The sequence below is a fragment of the Oenanthe melanoleuca genome, chromosome 4A, assembly GCF_029582105.1.
Source record: "Oenanthe melanoleuca isolate GR-GAL-2019-014 chromosome 4A, OMel1.0, whole genome shotgun sequence".
Classification (NCBI taxonomy): Eukaryota; Metazoa; Chordata; class Aves; order Passeriformes; family Muscicapidae; genus Oenanthe; species Oenanthe melanoleuca.
The window spans coordinates 18,252,795-18,267,720 of NC_079338.1; the positions used below are offsets into that span (position 1 = coordinate 18,252,795).

At 40.5% G+C, this 14,926-nt stretch overlaps 1 protein-coding gene across 5 annotated transcripts in view; it reads left to right on the forward strand.

Annotated features, from left to right (window-relative positions):
* Positions 1-14,926, forward strand: part of DIAPH2 (diaphanous related formin 2) — a 164,022-nt gene that overhangs the window by 24,556 nt on the left and 124,540 nt on the right. For all 5 annotated transcript variants that reach the window (XM_056491013.1, XM_056491012.1, XM_056491014.1 and 2 more), the window contains 12 exons: positions 3,383-3,522; positions 3,903-3,977; positions 4,059-4,128; positions 5,030-5,166; positions 5,914-6,025; positions 8,280-8,390; positions 9,131-9,249; positions 10,179-10,295; positions 10,821-10,939; positions 11,214-11,278; positions 12,062-12,166; positions 13,726-14,319. In XM_056491013.1, the coding sequence (XP_056346988.1) occupies positions 3,383-3,522; positions 3,903-3,977; positions 4,059-4,128; positions 5,030-5,166; positions 5,914-6,025; positions 8,280-8,390; positions 9,131-9,249; positions 10,179-10,295; positions 10,821-10,939; positions 11,214-11,278; positions 12,062-12,166; positions 13,726-14,319 (1,764 nt within the window). The remainder of the gene's footprint in view (positions 1-3,382; positions 3,523-3,902; positions 3,978-4,058; positions 4,129-5,029; positions 5,167-5,913; positions 6,026-8,279; positions 8,391-9,130; positions 9,250-10,178; positions 10,296-10,820; positions 10,940-11,213; positions 11,279-12,061; positions 12,167-13,725; positions 14,320-14,926) is intronic.

Below are 14,926 nucleotides of genomic sequence, written 5' to 3' on the forward strand. Positions count from 1 at the left end.
TTGAAAGCAAAGATGTTCTTTTAAAGAATGGATGGGCTGTATTTTTTATTGTAGCCAAAACAGACTTTTCAGGTACAGCAAGGCTTTCTGCTTAGGCCATATTCAGTAATTAAATCCTGTAGTAAAAATAATGGAGAACAATCTATGTCTTAAAAGTGTCTAACCATTACCTCAGATGTAGTTAGGTTTGTATCCTACACACTATATTCTTATATATTTTTCTCTTGGCTTTGTTTTATTCAGAGTGGCCTTTAAAGAGACTTTTATGTTCAGCAGTACTTTGTAATTCTGTACATGCTATTGGTTCTTCCCCTGATTGAGGAAACTACCTTCATTGTGCTTATGCATTTAAAGGGGACAAATTATTAATTTTCCAGTTCAGTGTGTTAAAACCAGTTTCAAATAATCCCTGCTGCTGGCTAATTTCCTTATGGTGTGAATTAGCCTGAGCAGCTGCTTTGTGAAGAGGTTATTTTAGAAAGGAAGCTGATGTTCCCACAATGGGTAGGGAGAAATTCTAAGATGTTTTCTTCCTCATGCCTTGGAGTTCAGAGTGTGATAGAGAGCAAGAACTGCTCTGCATTAAAAGCATGTTTTTGTGCAAATAACTTACTAAATACTAGAGGAAGAGATGCTGTGCCTGGAGCATTGTTTCTGCATATTATTGCTTAATGAGCTCTTGCACCTCTGTGTGCTTCTCCAGGATCCATCTAGAGCTGTGGAGCTTTTCCTTGGGGAGTCACAGATTCACTGGGGTCAGGGAGCAGGGGAATCTTTCCTGGTGGTGCTGCTGGGCTGTAGAGATTGCAGAGAAGAGATTTCCCTGTTCATGGGAACTTGGGGGCTTGAAGTGATGTGAATTTGGCATGGGATGCTCAGCACTGCTGGGACTGCTGTGGGGTGCAGCCTCATTGGGGTTGGCATCAATGAATCATCCTCAGCCTTAACTGTAACACTGCCCAGCCATGAAGTCATCTCTAAGAGTTTCATTCTTAAGCATTGTTTTAAACTCTGAATGTTCTGATGTGGGACCCAACCCTCTTCAGTTTCTTTCTACTTTACTTTTGCTTTCATCTTTATAAGATGTTCTCCTGTAAAGCATTTTTCTCTGAGACCTTACACCTCAAATTAAATGAGAATTTTTTGTAGTAAAATTTGATCCATATAAAGGCATAGCAATACTTAAAAATAGTATTCCAATCAAACTCTCTTTGAGGGAAATAAAAGAAGTAGCAGCTGGTTCAGCACTCCAGTTAGCATGGCTAGAGGTAAGAGTGGATTGAGACTGAGACATTGATTGTAGGGAATAAGTAATCCTGGTAAGATGAAAATTGTCTGAGATTTTTCAAGAATAGATTTTTATGAGATGCCTTGAGTGACCATCCATTGTGAAGAGGGAGGGAAATAAGGAAGAGGAGTTGGTTCCTTATTGCTGTGCAGTTATTGCTGTGCTTTTTCCAAGGTTCAGTGAAGAGATGTGTCTGTCCTGCAGGCCATGGGGAGGAGCCTCAGCAGAGCACACTGCCAGCTCTTTGAACTGTTGATCTGTTTTCAGGGACACGTGGGCCTTATGGAAATAAGGGACTAGGCAGAGCAGAGGTGCTTCTCTAATGGCCTGGGTGGCACAGAGAGAGGAGGCAGCAAGATCCCTCCTTGGTTTAAATATGAAACAAAGAAATCAAAGAGTTCAGGTTGGCCCAGTCTGAGCTGGAGTCTCCTTTGGAGCTTGCAGCAGACTGCAGTGGGAGGACAATCTCATCTCTTGGGGAAATCCACTCTCTTGCATTCTAGAGTGCTTTTCAGGGTCTAGATGAACAGGCAGTGGCATTGACTGAAGCTGCCATTGTCCCATCTCTGTACTTTTTGTGGCTCTCAGCAGCATTTCTCTTCTCTTACCATTTGGGGAATGGCTGAAATGACAAAATTTGTGCCCAGTTAGGTCTATATTGTGTAGATGATGTGCATTAGTTACACACAAAATCTTCTCTGATTCCCATCCATCCAATGGGTGGGATAAAGCTGTTCCTTTTTCCGCATTCTTCATCTTATGGTCCTTCAGAGTGATTAATTTTCTGAATTTTGATGATTTTTGATATATTAACCTGATTTACAATCAGCTCCTACTCTTATGCAGATAATCCCCAGCCATTTATTCATTTTTCTTCCAGTGGAAGAGCATCTCTCTGTTTAGGATGTTGGTGACTGATTCCAGTCCCTTTATATCCTTCTTCCCCATCTTTGCCTTGGTCCTTGGATGTGTGGCTGGTGTGTGATGCCCAGCTGAAGGTGCTTTGCACAAGGAACATCCTCAAAGCTGACACAGTGCAGGAGACCCTGTTGTCTCACTGCAGTCACAGTCTGGTTTTGTTCTCAATCTCCCAGTATATTGAACTCAGTTCTGCTTTGTGCCTTGAGTCTGGCTAGGTCAAAGGCATTCACTGAAATTTAGCCAATTTTGTTATCAGCCATACTTAGTGTATTTTTGGAAAATGAATGGTAAGAATTTGAAGAGAGCAAACCAGAAACTTCATAAGAAGTGGAACTCTGTGAAAGAGAGACAGTGTGAATATTTGTGGTGGTAGTGATGGAATTAAAAGCAAATGCATGAGAATCCTCTTCTAGGGCAGGCACTTGATATTGCCTTAACACCCATGACATCTTTATCAGGTTCTCTTCAACAGACCCTTCAGAGCTAAGGAGCTTTAAGAGCTGCAAATGAATCAAAGCCACTCTTCTGAGATAAGCCTACTGCAACTTGTCAGAGCTGTACAAGAGATTAGTTGCACCTTTTGGAGAAATGTTTTGTCTTCTTCATGGGGTTGAATACCATAGCTCTAAAACTGATATTCAGGTATTTTAATAGTGAAATACTGTGTGAGTAGTTATTCTTCTGTAGTGGCACTTCTGCAGGAGAGAGCTCTTTGTCAAATCTCCTGTATGATTTTTTTTGCAGCAAACAAGATCCTCTAGAGATCTCTCTTAGGGACCAAACATGGACTATGGTACAGCAAAAAATAGGTCATGAACTTGCATGAACTGGGTTTTTTGTGTTTTTGATTGTTTCCAATACAGTGTTGTGAAGTGGATGTTTAACACATTCTCATTAAATATGTTAATACAGCTGAAGGATGGAATTAAGTTTTTATATTCCATTTGTACTACATGCACTTTTACTCAAGGGAGTGGAAAAGATTCCAGCAAGAATAGTTATCCTTGCCATGTAAAACCAAAGCTATTAAACACTGATGACAAATCCAAGCAAGTCAGATGTCTTGAATATTTGTACTATGGTTTGAAAATTCATATGGAAATATTAATCTTTTAGCATCTAAACACTGTTTGATCACTAGAACACTCAGCAGCATTCTGCCTTCTGTGATAGGGGGGACTGAAAAACAGCAAGCATGAATGTACCCTGTCCTCACAAGAATATATCCATGAACTGAGATCTGGAATTTCAGATGAAAAACTTCTTAATTGCCTGGAGTCTTTGAGGGTGTCTCTAACCAGCAACCCAGTCAGGTAAGCAGAGCAATTTCTGCAGTAGTTTTCATCATGCTGTTTTTGCTAAGCAGGAGAGTTGTGGGCTTTGGGTTTTTTTTTGAAAGCAGAGTAATTATGCTAATGCTTGGTGACAGGAGAGCAGTGTTCTCAGCAGCCTGGGTAAGGACAAGTGAAATGTTTGCAGCTGTCTGCAACATCTCCTCACCCTTCTCTGTGGCTCTCAGCAATCTGGACTTGTTGGAGCTGTTTGCCTTCGTGGCTCATCAGGTCTTTGGGAAGTGAGACTAAAAGTGGAACCCATGAAGGGATGCACAAGCAGTAACAGAGAAATAGATTTGCAGGTTTTGCATTTGATTAAAAAAATAATTTAAGAATTTTTTTTTGGCTTGTTTTTCCAGCTGGGTTAACAATTTTGGACATGAAGGTCTTGGACTTCTGTTGGATGCATTGGAAAAGCTTCTGGACAAGAAACAGTAAGGACCTGGATCATTTGAAGGGAGGGATGGGGAGGTTGTGAAGATTTTCCTTATGTGATTTTCCTTCTTCCTTTCAAGGCAAGAAAGTATTGATAAGAAGAATCAACATAAACTTATCCAGTGCCTCAAAGCATTTATGAACAATAAAGTAAGTTTTGTTTTTTAAATTCACATACTTCTAGCATGATTTGGCTTTGAGTTCAAGATGCATATAACATGTTAAATATTGGAGAGGGAAGGAGTTTAACAGTTTGGAAATGCAGGTCTTAAACTTAGTCTAACTTCTCTTGAGAGTCTTCTTCATGAACCTTTCTGCATTTTTTTCTTAATTTTGTTAAACACAATTGATCTCTGGAAGTAAAATATTGGATAAAGAGAGGATCATAGTATAAATTTAAGGTAAATTTAGAAATTAATTACTTGGAAACTGAAGAAAAAAGGTTTTCCAAATTCAGATTTCAGTACATGATTGTTAATGCAATGTGCTTTTCACCTGATTTAAATTGAGTAGGATTTAATATATTTTAAAGAGTAAATGTTTAGGTTAAGTTGTATCTGATTTGTTTCTAACACAGGCTGCTCAGATTTACAGGGTATGAGCACCTTCTAGAAGCTGATGTGTTAGACTTGTAATTTTGTTTTGTTCATAGCAAAATGTGAAGTCTATTGATGTATCTTCCTCAGCAAATAAAACTGCATAAAAGTTACTTATAATTACTTTAACTCAGTTTAGAAAAATCTCACAGAGGAGCTTGTCTAATGAAGTGGGAGAAAAGCACATTTTTCATACTGCTGAGGTGTTTCAGATACAGATAGAAAATAAAACCTGATTTGTCTTTTGGTGGGTACTGATTTTCCTGGTGTCTCCTGAGGAGCCTCAAGTGCAAGACTGGGACACTGATTTAAATGCTGGCCAGGGGTTTGGGGGGAGTTTTGCTGCCAAAGCCCCTCTGGGAGGGAGGGGTTGGGAGAATCCCTCAGGGTCTGGAGCTGGTGATGGGTACCCAAGGCAAGCACAACCTTTTCACCATGAGCTTTTCCTCTCCCAGTATGGTTTGCAAAGGATTCTAGGAGATGAAAGGAGTCTCTTGCTGCTGTCAAGAGCAATTGATCCAAAGCAACCCCACATGATGACTGAGACAGTGAAAATACTTTCTGCCATCTGCATTGTTGGAGAGGAAAACATGTGAGTGAGATGTTGAAGCTTTTTTTTTTTTTTTTTTTTTGTGCTCATGAGTTGTTAATTTGGACCTGGGTGAGAAAAACTGTTAGTGAAACAAATGTAACCTATTAAGTATTTAATAATGTGGTTTAAAATGAGAGACTTCACCTGTTGTGTTGAATTAATTCAGTATTAATTTGAGAAAAGCAAATGAGCAGAGACCTGCACACTGTGGCTGAAGTGGGAGGTCTGGAATCACCTCTCTGCCACAGGAACAAGAAGTTTACATTTACAGCTGGGCTTTGGAACATTCAACTTAGTTATTTAGCACTTGCCCATGAGATTTTTAAAACAAAGATAATCACTGTGTTTATTTATTGAAGGTTGAAATGGGCAGATTTGGTGTCTTCTATGCAATAAATAGATTAAACCATTTTGGTTTCTGAAAGGACAATTTATTAGCATTTCCAAATGTTAAATATGTCAGCTGTTATCAAGTACACAGTCTTGCAAAGAGAGGAATTTTCCCCCCCTCATCAATTGTTGTAGCTGAAATAATACAGAGATTTATTCACACTTTTTCTTATTTCAACATTATTCCTGTAGACATTTTTAACACTTGGTTCTTGGATTGCTTTCAACTTTCTGTAGATAAATTCATTTCAACTCTGTCAGTGCACTGAAGCTGAGTTGTGTGAGCAGTGGGCTGGGTTGTTTCAGATGAGCAGGTTGGCTGTGCTGTGCTCTCCTGACAGTTTGTGTTTCTCTCAGCCTGGACAAGCTTTTAGGTGCTATAACAACTGCTGCAGAGAGGCACAGCAGGGAGGAGCGCTTCTCCCAGATTGTGGAAGGCCTGGAGAACCACGAGTTCATCCAGCTGCAGGTGGGTTTGCCTCCTGTGGCTGAAACACTGTGGATTGCTTGGGGATCTTCAGTCTGCACAGAACATCTTTTAGTGCTGTTACTGCAGTGGTCAGTCACAGAGGAGAACTAAATACCAGTACTAATTCTGCTACTGGATTTTCTACTTTTTAGTGCTGGGAGGAGGAACTCACTTCTAAAAACAGGATTAAGAAATCTTGACCTTAGTAATTAGTGATATTTCTTCCCTTGGATGCCAGGTGTAATGTGCAGGTAATAAACCTGTTCTTAGGCACCGGTACCTGTTGCCCCTTAAATATTCAGGTATGTGCTAATTATGGCAGGTGGAGCATGGGGTGAGCCCATTTTTGGCAGGGATCCTTTTGGGATGAGTGAAGTGCAGCAGGATATTATTGGTACTTTTGTCAACAAGCACTCTGCACTCCTTGCTGTGTGTTCAACATGTGCCTTTCTCTGTGTTTCTCTGAGGGTAATCCAGTGAGCTTTCAAAATTATCTTTATAAAATAATAAAGTAATCTATGCCAGTGTTTTTTACTAAGTCATGACTTAGATCATGCTCATTGCTGCTTGTGTCCATGGACAGAGTTTTTGTGCTCTCTGGGCACCAGAGTTTTGGTTGGTATTAAGATATAATTTTTTTTAATTGGGATTGGTTGGGTTTTTTTGGTACTGCCATTTTTGCATAAAGGCCAATAATATCCTAATAATGCATGACTTTGACTTATTGCCTTCTCATAATACAGTAGTCATGCACATTTTGTACTCAAATTTATTTTTCTGCTACCTTGGCTGAAAGATATGGTAAAATACAGGCAGGGCAGGGATCCTTGGGATGCCTTTTCCCAGTCTTGGCTCAGATACACATCAGCTGTAGCTGCCTGAATGCTGTGCTCACCATCAGCACCTCTTGCTTCAGAGCTGATGAGTTAATGATGTCCAATAAGCTTCTATAAATGACATTCTAATCCTAATAGTGCTATCACTGAAGAATTCATTCTGGAGTTGTCTCCTGCTCCATGACCTTGTTGATTTAAGGCAAACAACAACCAGCACCCACCATTGCTGCCAGCCTCCCCCCCAGGCTCACTGATACTCAGTGAAGGCACAATTGCAGGACTCATTACCTTGTTTCTGACAAAGTCATTCTTTGCTGGTAATGTATTAGCACAAGCCATTAAGGCAGAGTCTCTGGCAGAAGCAATCAGAGCAGATGGCACCTCTTCTCTCTATTAATTTCAGATTGGACATGTGCTTTGGCTTGTTAAGTCATGTCATAGTAGTAAAATAACAAGAATCATTCAAGCAAGCATGATGATACTGCATTATCTGAAGATGCAGCTCTATCAAGAGAGTGCCTTTGAAAGGGTGTTTTAATAGAAATTTGAGACTCCATAAGGTGTTCTATTAAAGCTAAATAGTGAATGTAATTAAAACAGGAAGGTGCTCTTTATCTGATTTTTTTCCTCTGCAGCTATTGATTTTTTTTTTTTGTCCTACTCTAAAGCTACCTCTATTTGCAGTTAACATCTTTTACCAAACTTGGTATTTCCCTTGAGTCCCATTTTAGTCTTGTAATGTGGATCAGCACTTTTGGCGTTGTGCTGTTGCCTACCTGTTTTCAAATAAATCAATTAAAGTGCACAGCTGTTCAATTAAAGCATTAGCCACCATCCTGAGACTTCAGGCACTTTGCAGCAGTGCTCTGCAGGAATGGAAAAAACACCTGGTGATGTGACTAATTGGGGGATGGATGTTTATTGGGTGGTTCTGTGTTTTAGTTGTTGTAGGAACAGTTTGTTTTCAAACTGGTGAACACTGAGGAGAAAGAAGAGGAGGTACAATGGGCAACTTCAGTTTGGGAATAACTAGGGCATGATTTAGGGTGGGCAGGGCTGGCACAGGTGCCCAGAGCAGCTGTGGCTGCCCCTGGATCCCTGGCAGTGCCCAAGGCCAGGCTGGACACTGGGGCTGGAGCACCTGGGACAGTGGGAGGTTCCCTGCATGGCACTGGATGAGCTTTAAGGGGCCTTCCAGCCCAAACCATTCCATGAGATTATTCTGGGATCATCATTCATATGGTACTATTTTGACACAGCAGAAGCACCCTGATATGGAAACAGAGCAGTATTTGATGTTGCTAAAATAAACCCAAGTGTTGCATGTGTGCTGCATAATAACTGATATCCATCTCTGGTTTTAGGATTGAACTGCAGCAGGGACTGAAAGCATTGATTTCATGCATTTCTGATTACAGGTAGCTTGTATGCAGCTCATCAATGCCCTTGTTACATCCCCTGAGGACCTGGATTTCAGGATACACTTGAGAAATGAGTTTTTGCGTTGTGGCCTGAAGAAAATATTGCCTGTAAGTCACTTGTACCCAAGAGTTCATCTCTCCACTGTGATTATTGAGAATAACCAAACTGTTTAACCAGCAGATTAAGGATTGGGGGGTGCAGAAGGTCAGATTATAAATCTAAATCTGCCCTCAGCCTTCTGAGTTACAAATCCAGATTCTCATGAGCTGTGTAAACCAGAATAGTAGTTGAAACAAGTCAGTATATTAGAAATTGAATGAAGGTAGCCAAATTCTGCACATTCAGTGGATGTGAATCTGGCTGTGGAACCAATCTTGGATTCAATTCTTTGTATCTGCTGTTCCTGTTGTTTTCTGTGAAGTCTGTTTTTCTTTAATGTCCCTGCTGAGAATTCTCTGGGACATTCTAAGGAAAAATGAAATCAGAAATTCATTCTGAGGCTGCATGTCTGAATTCATGCAGCTGCACAAACAGGAATATTTCTGACTTGGGGAGAGATTTGGAACTCTGACATTAACAGGAACTGCTATGTCCCATTAAGAGAAATGGACTCACCTGGAAATCTTCTTGTTTGTTCTGTAGGCCATACCTGCTCTGTGAGCTGATATTTTACCTTTAGTTTTCCTCAGTTGAATCATTATCATAAAAAAAGCCCAGGCACTGAGTTAAAACTTGCTTCTGTTCTAAAGGTTAATGTCTTCTATTTGATCATGATACAGTCCTTCAAGGGGGGGAATTCTTGCTTTAAAAAAGGAAAAATTAAGATCTACTCTACCTTGAAAAACAGGCCTTGAAAGATAAGGAGAATGAGGAGCTGGATATTCAGCTGAGGGTGTTTGATGAGAACAAAGATGAAGACCACTTTGAACTGTCACATCGTCTCAACGATATCAAAGCTGAAATGGAATATCCTTTAAGGAAGTGCTGGTAGAACTTGTGTCACTTCAGAACTTTGTTAAATGGAAATTACAGTGCTCTATGTGCAGGTTATTTGTCTCAGTTGTGTGTCTTACCAGGGGCTTTGTTGAGCAGATTTCTCTCCAGTTGCTTTTTTTGTTAGAAAATATTTAGATAATTAGTGCTTAAATTTGCATGTCAAATGTAAGTCATTGGGAACTGAATTAATTTTTCATAAATAACATTTATTAAGCTAAACTCTGTCTCATAATACATGAAGAGATAAAATTATACCCATGGAAGATCACAAGTTGGAAGAAAAATGAGTTGTGATAATAAAAGGAAGAAAATTTCTCGTAGGTTCTGAAGCACTTCAGATTTGTGCCTTTCCTAATTGTGAAGGAGCAGGAAATGCAGAGTTCCCTAAGTTCAGAATGGCTGCTTGCAGGTTTTGGGAGGAAGCAGAGGGAGGTGGAGGCAATCAATGGGAGGATTATAAAATCCCCTCTAATGTTGTTGTTTTGCAGAACAGGTAATTACAAGTAAAGGTCATCTTTAGGAAATAAAATGAAAAATGATTGACCAGTGTGTGTTTGCCAATAGCCTGGCTGAGCTCAGAGTGGAAACAAAGCTTTGTCTGAGATATTATTTACAGGATTCTAAAACATTAAATCTATAGTATGAATGTTCTGATTGATAATGAAGCATGTCCTAATTGTTAAACAGAAATTCTGTGCACAATCTTAGTAGAAAAGATAATATTTCCTGCTAAGGATAGGAGTTCAGTGTGAGGGGTTTGACTTTGCCAGTGGGGGCAATGTCTGGGGGCTGTGTTTGGGTGGGGTGGCTGTTCTGTGCTGCTGTGGGGTAGTTTGGTCTTTTGTTTGTTTAAGTTGTTGGTTTTTTAAGTACTTGTATTTTCTTAACAATGTTTGCACTGATGTGAGCGAAGTGTTTCATCTCCTGTACAATATGGTGAAAGATACTTCTTCTGAAAATTACTTCTTGTCAATTCTCCAGCATTTCCTTCTGATCAGGAATGATTACTATGTCAGGTGAGTGCCAGCTGCCAGGCTGAGCTTTTGGGGGGCTAGGGGCAAGAATAGACATTGAGACCCTGGTAAACTGGGCAGCTCATGCCTGAAAAGTCACTCTGAGCCTTGTGTGTTATTTATCTTTTTGCTCCATGTTAGCATTAAAAAGATCTTGGTAAATATAACTGTGTCTATTTCCAAGACTGAAGCTTAGCCTAACACCCTCATCCAAAATCCTCAACTCCTTGGGCTCTTTATTCAAGTTTTATTCATTACTTCAAAGAACATGAAGTTGTAGAACTGATAATTGAAAATACTCCCACATGCCTGGATCTGGTCTTTTCAGTGTCAGCTTCTCTAATGTGCAGCACAGTGTCTTAGCAAGGCCAAGGCACCATATCCAAAATATTTACAAATAAGTCTTTGAACTTGCTACTCCTTCTGGCAGTTGTAGAATTCAGATATTGGGAGTTAGTTGTTGTCCCCCCCGCTCAATTGCATAAAGGCTTCATGTTCTAATTGTCTTGTAAATGTTTCCTGTTTTAGACCTCAGTATTACAAGATCATAGAAGAATGTGTGTCTCAGATAGTGCTGCACTGCAGTGGCATGGACCCAGATTTTAAATACAGAGGAAGGATGGACATTAACTTTACACATCTTGTTGGTTTGTACTCTTTTCTTTTTCTTTGTGTTCTTCTGTCTAGACTTGCACTGAATGTGAATTTTTTCAGTGTTCTGGAAATATGCATGGAAGCTACAGGTGTACTTGTGGGGTACCAGACCAAATGCTGTAACCTTTAATGAAATGAGACAGGGACAAAAAATCCAAGTGCCTGTTGCTTTTGTGTTGTGGGCTCACAGGGTAATTCTGGTTGAAAGCACCTCAGAGCTGTGATATGTTTGATTCACTTGTGTGTAATATTTTATTTAAATTCTAGATGCATGTGTGGACAAAGCTAAAGTAGAAGAGAGTGAAAAGAAAGCAGCAGAATTTTCCAGGAAGGTAAGTCCTACTCATGGTTCTCTGGAAGGTGTGGAACAGAATCCTGACAGGAGCACAGCTTGTTTCCCAGCTCAGACTGGGAAATAGTGCCTCTCACAGGGAGGATGTGATTTCAGATTTACACCTCTGTGCTTCTGTGTGTGGGAAAGGCTCAGATGCAGCTGAGTCTGAAATCAGAAGCAGCTGAGTAGCATTAACTGTACATCTCTTCTGTTGTGTTCCTCTGCTGTAGATATCTGATGGGAAAATTCTACTTGTTACTCTTCTGTCAGAAATAGTCACAAGTAAATAACTTAAGTGCAGGTATAAGCTTAAAAAATGAATGAATGTGCTATATTAACTGCAGTAGTACTGAAGTTTGTGTGTTATGAAGGTGTGTATTGATATAATTAAAATTTTTCATTTTTTGCTGGTCTGGTCTAAGTAAGCATATTCAGGCCAAATGGCAGAACATGTTCTTGAACATGATGATTGCAGATTTAATTTGTAATGAATTGAAGCTTGCTGCAATAGATGTGGGCTTGAGTTTGGTTTGAGAATTCTGCAGTGTTCTCTTGGAGGCAAAAATCTGTACTGAGTAGCTGGATCTGGGTGGGTCTGTCATTGACTTATGGATGGAAGAAATTGTGGTGCTAAAAGTGAACATGTTAGAAAAATGCAGCTGAAAGAGTTAAAAGTGCATCAATTGCTCCAGCTCTGGTGTTGTTCAAAGAATTCCTGCAATGTAGGCTGTGGTGTGGCCAAACCTGGCCAAACTCTCCTGTCCTGGTTAATTCCTTACAGTTTGATGAGGAGTTCACAGCTCGACAAGAGGCACAAGCAGAGCTGCAGAAACGAGAAGAGAAAATCAAAGAACTTGAAACAGAAGTCAAACAGCTCCGGACCCAGGTAACCAAACTGTGCCACACCAGCTTCTGCAGCTGAGTTGATTTGATATTTTTTTTTTTTTTTTTTTTTTTTAGTAACTTGTTTCCCTGGAGTTTGCAAAGTCTGCTCTAGGTGTATTGATTTGTTTTGCAGCCAGACTAAGTTACTAAGGATAGTTAATGGAGGTAACATTTTTCAAATAGGAGCATATTCAACCTGTCACAGGTACCTGCTTTATTGAGAAAAAGTCTTCCCTAGGCTATAAAAATCTTGTATCCAGCCTGATTTTTTTTTTTCCCTGCAGGTATTTGTTTATGCTTTCACATTTTAGCTCCTGTATGTTTTGCAGAAAGTTTTTGTTTTACAAGTGTTTGTTCTTAAACAAATAATAATTAATAATTAATTTTATATGTATTTTTCACTCTTACACTTTATGTAAGCCTTTTTTATTTTTTATACCAGCTTTGGGTTTTAAGCAGGTCATTTATACCTTTTAGGAACTAACAGATATTATGATTTAGTTGGGCTTATTTTCTACTCCTTCCATGCTTTTTGTCTTTATTTTTGCTGTTTTAATGCCTGGGATCTCACTTCCTATTTGGACATTAAGGTGGAGGCACAGACACTCCTTCCTTCTTGCTGATTTTCATGTTGCACATTCCTTCAAGCCAGTGTTACACTGAAATTTGACAGTCTGTTTTAATGAGTTCTGCAGCAATTGTTGCTTTATAACTTGTGGGCCAAGGGAACAAGCCTTGTGCAAAGGAAAAAATGTATTTTTAGTCTAATTAATTGTTAATCCTGTTTTATTGATTCTACCACTGTTCAGATTATCCAGACACGATGGGGCATTCACAGTAATGCTGACCATTGGTTAATTAACCATGTAATTCTAGTGCCTGTTCCCTTTTCTAGTGTTATGCTCCCCACAGGATGTGATGACATTTATTTTTAGCTGCACTCACCCCTCTGATGGTTTGAGATGCTGCTGTTTCTCTTCCTTAATAATTAGTAAGAATTTATGAGAATGGATATTGTGATTGCTCTTTCTTCTTCTCACCAAAGAAGATTTAAAAGACAGGTTGTTGCACACCCTTCACCCCTCCAGATGTCAGAGTAGTTATGAACAGCTGTGCTCCTGTGACCTCTTGCACTGTAATAACAGTTCCTCTGATTGCTGGGGAAAATTTTCCAGCAGCAGTTGAGTGTTGTTAAAATTCAGCGTGGTTATTCTCATCCCTGATGCCCCAGCTTGCTGGGGTATCCTAAGTGGGATAAATGGTTTGTGCATTGGTAAGAAATAAAATGCTGTTCTGTTCACTTAAATGTTACTGCTACTATTAAATTTTCTTTTAAATTGAAACAATTTATTTTTATAAAAATGCTAGGTTATTCAGTTTACTTGGCAGCTTTATGGAACGTGGTATAACCTATTGTTATTGTTTCTCATTTAAATAGGAGAACAATTGCATTTCTCACTTTCTTGAGGTGCAGTTGGCTAAAACCCATCCTGGTTGGTTCAGTTTCATATCAAACTGCCTCCTGTCACTGTTGAAAAGAATTCCTCTTTTATGTTTCAGGGTCCAAGCCTGACAGAAGTCCCAGCAGTACCTCCAGCCCTCCCAAGTGAGAACGTCCCACCATCTCCAGCACCTTCATTGCCTGGTGGAGACATTCCTCCTCCTCCTCCCCTCCCTGGTGTAACAATTCCTCCTCCTCCTCCTCTGCCTGGTGGACCAGCCATTCCTCCACCACCTCCCCTGCCTGGTGCAGCAGTTATTCCTCCACCACCTCCCTTGCCTGGTGTAGGAGGGATTCCTCCCCCCCCTCCACTCCCTGGTTCATCAGTTCCTCCCCCAGCGCCTCCTCTGCCTGGTGCAACCATCCCACCTCCCCCTCCTCTGCCCAATGTGCCCCCACCCCCTCCTCTGCCTGGGCAAGGGGGGCCTCCCCCTCCTCCTCCTCTGCCTGGGCAAGTGGGGCCTCCCCCTCCTCCCCCTCTGCCTGGGGGGGCCATCCCTCCTCCGCCGCCTCTGGGGGGGCCCCCGCTGCCTCCCCCTCTGGGGGGGGCTCCCTTTGCTCCCTTCCCAGTGATCCCAGCACTGCCTCATGGCATGAAGGAGAAGAAGAAGTATAAGCTGGAGGTCTCAATGAAGAGAATCAACTGGTCAAAGGTATGATGGGGATGTGGGATGATGTTCCTTCCCTCCTTCACTTCACAGATGCTCTTGGTGTTGGATTTTTAATTGGGATTCCTCTTGGCAGAATTTGTTTACCAGTATCCCAGGAAGCCAACTTAATTCCATTGCATTCTATCAGCTGCAGTGAACATGAAGTGCAGCTTGGCATCAAGTTGTATATAAATAAATATTTCTCTCCAAACTGTTTTAAATCAGCTTTCATGTGTACCTAGCAAAATAAACCAAAGCTTCTTAATTTCATAGTTTAACATAGCTGTGAGTGCAACATTGGTGATCAGGCCCTAATGTGACTTGCTGATTATTTATCCCAGATATTTACTGGTTGTTCTCAATTAGTGATGTGCTGGAGCAGGGCTGTGGCCACTGGGAGGAGCCATGGGACTGCTCAAGGGAAAGGTTTGGGCACCATGAGCTCTCAGTGTCTTAACATGGTTGTATTTAATCACATTTGATTTTTAAAATCATCTTAAAATATAAACATTACTCGAGCAGTAAAGTGCAAGCACAATCTGATTTGCAAGTGAAGCCTTAAAGCAGTTCCCAGTTATTACTTGCCTCTCAGTAGATCCAGCCCCTCTCT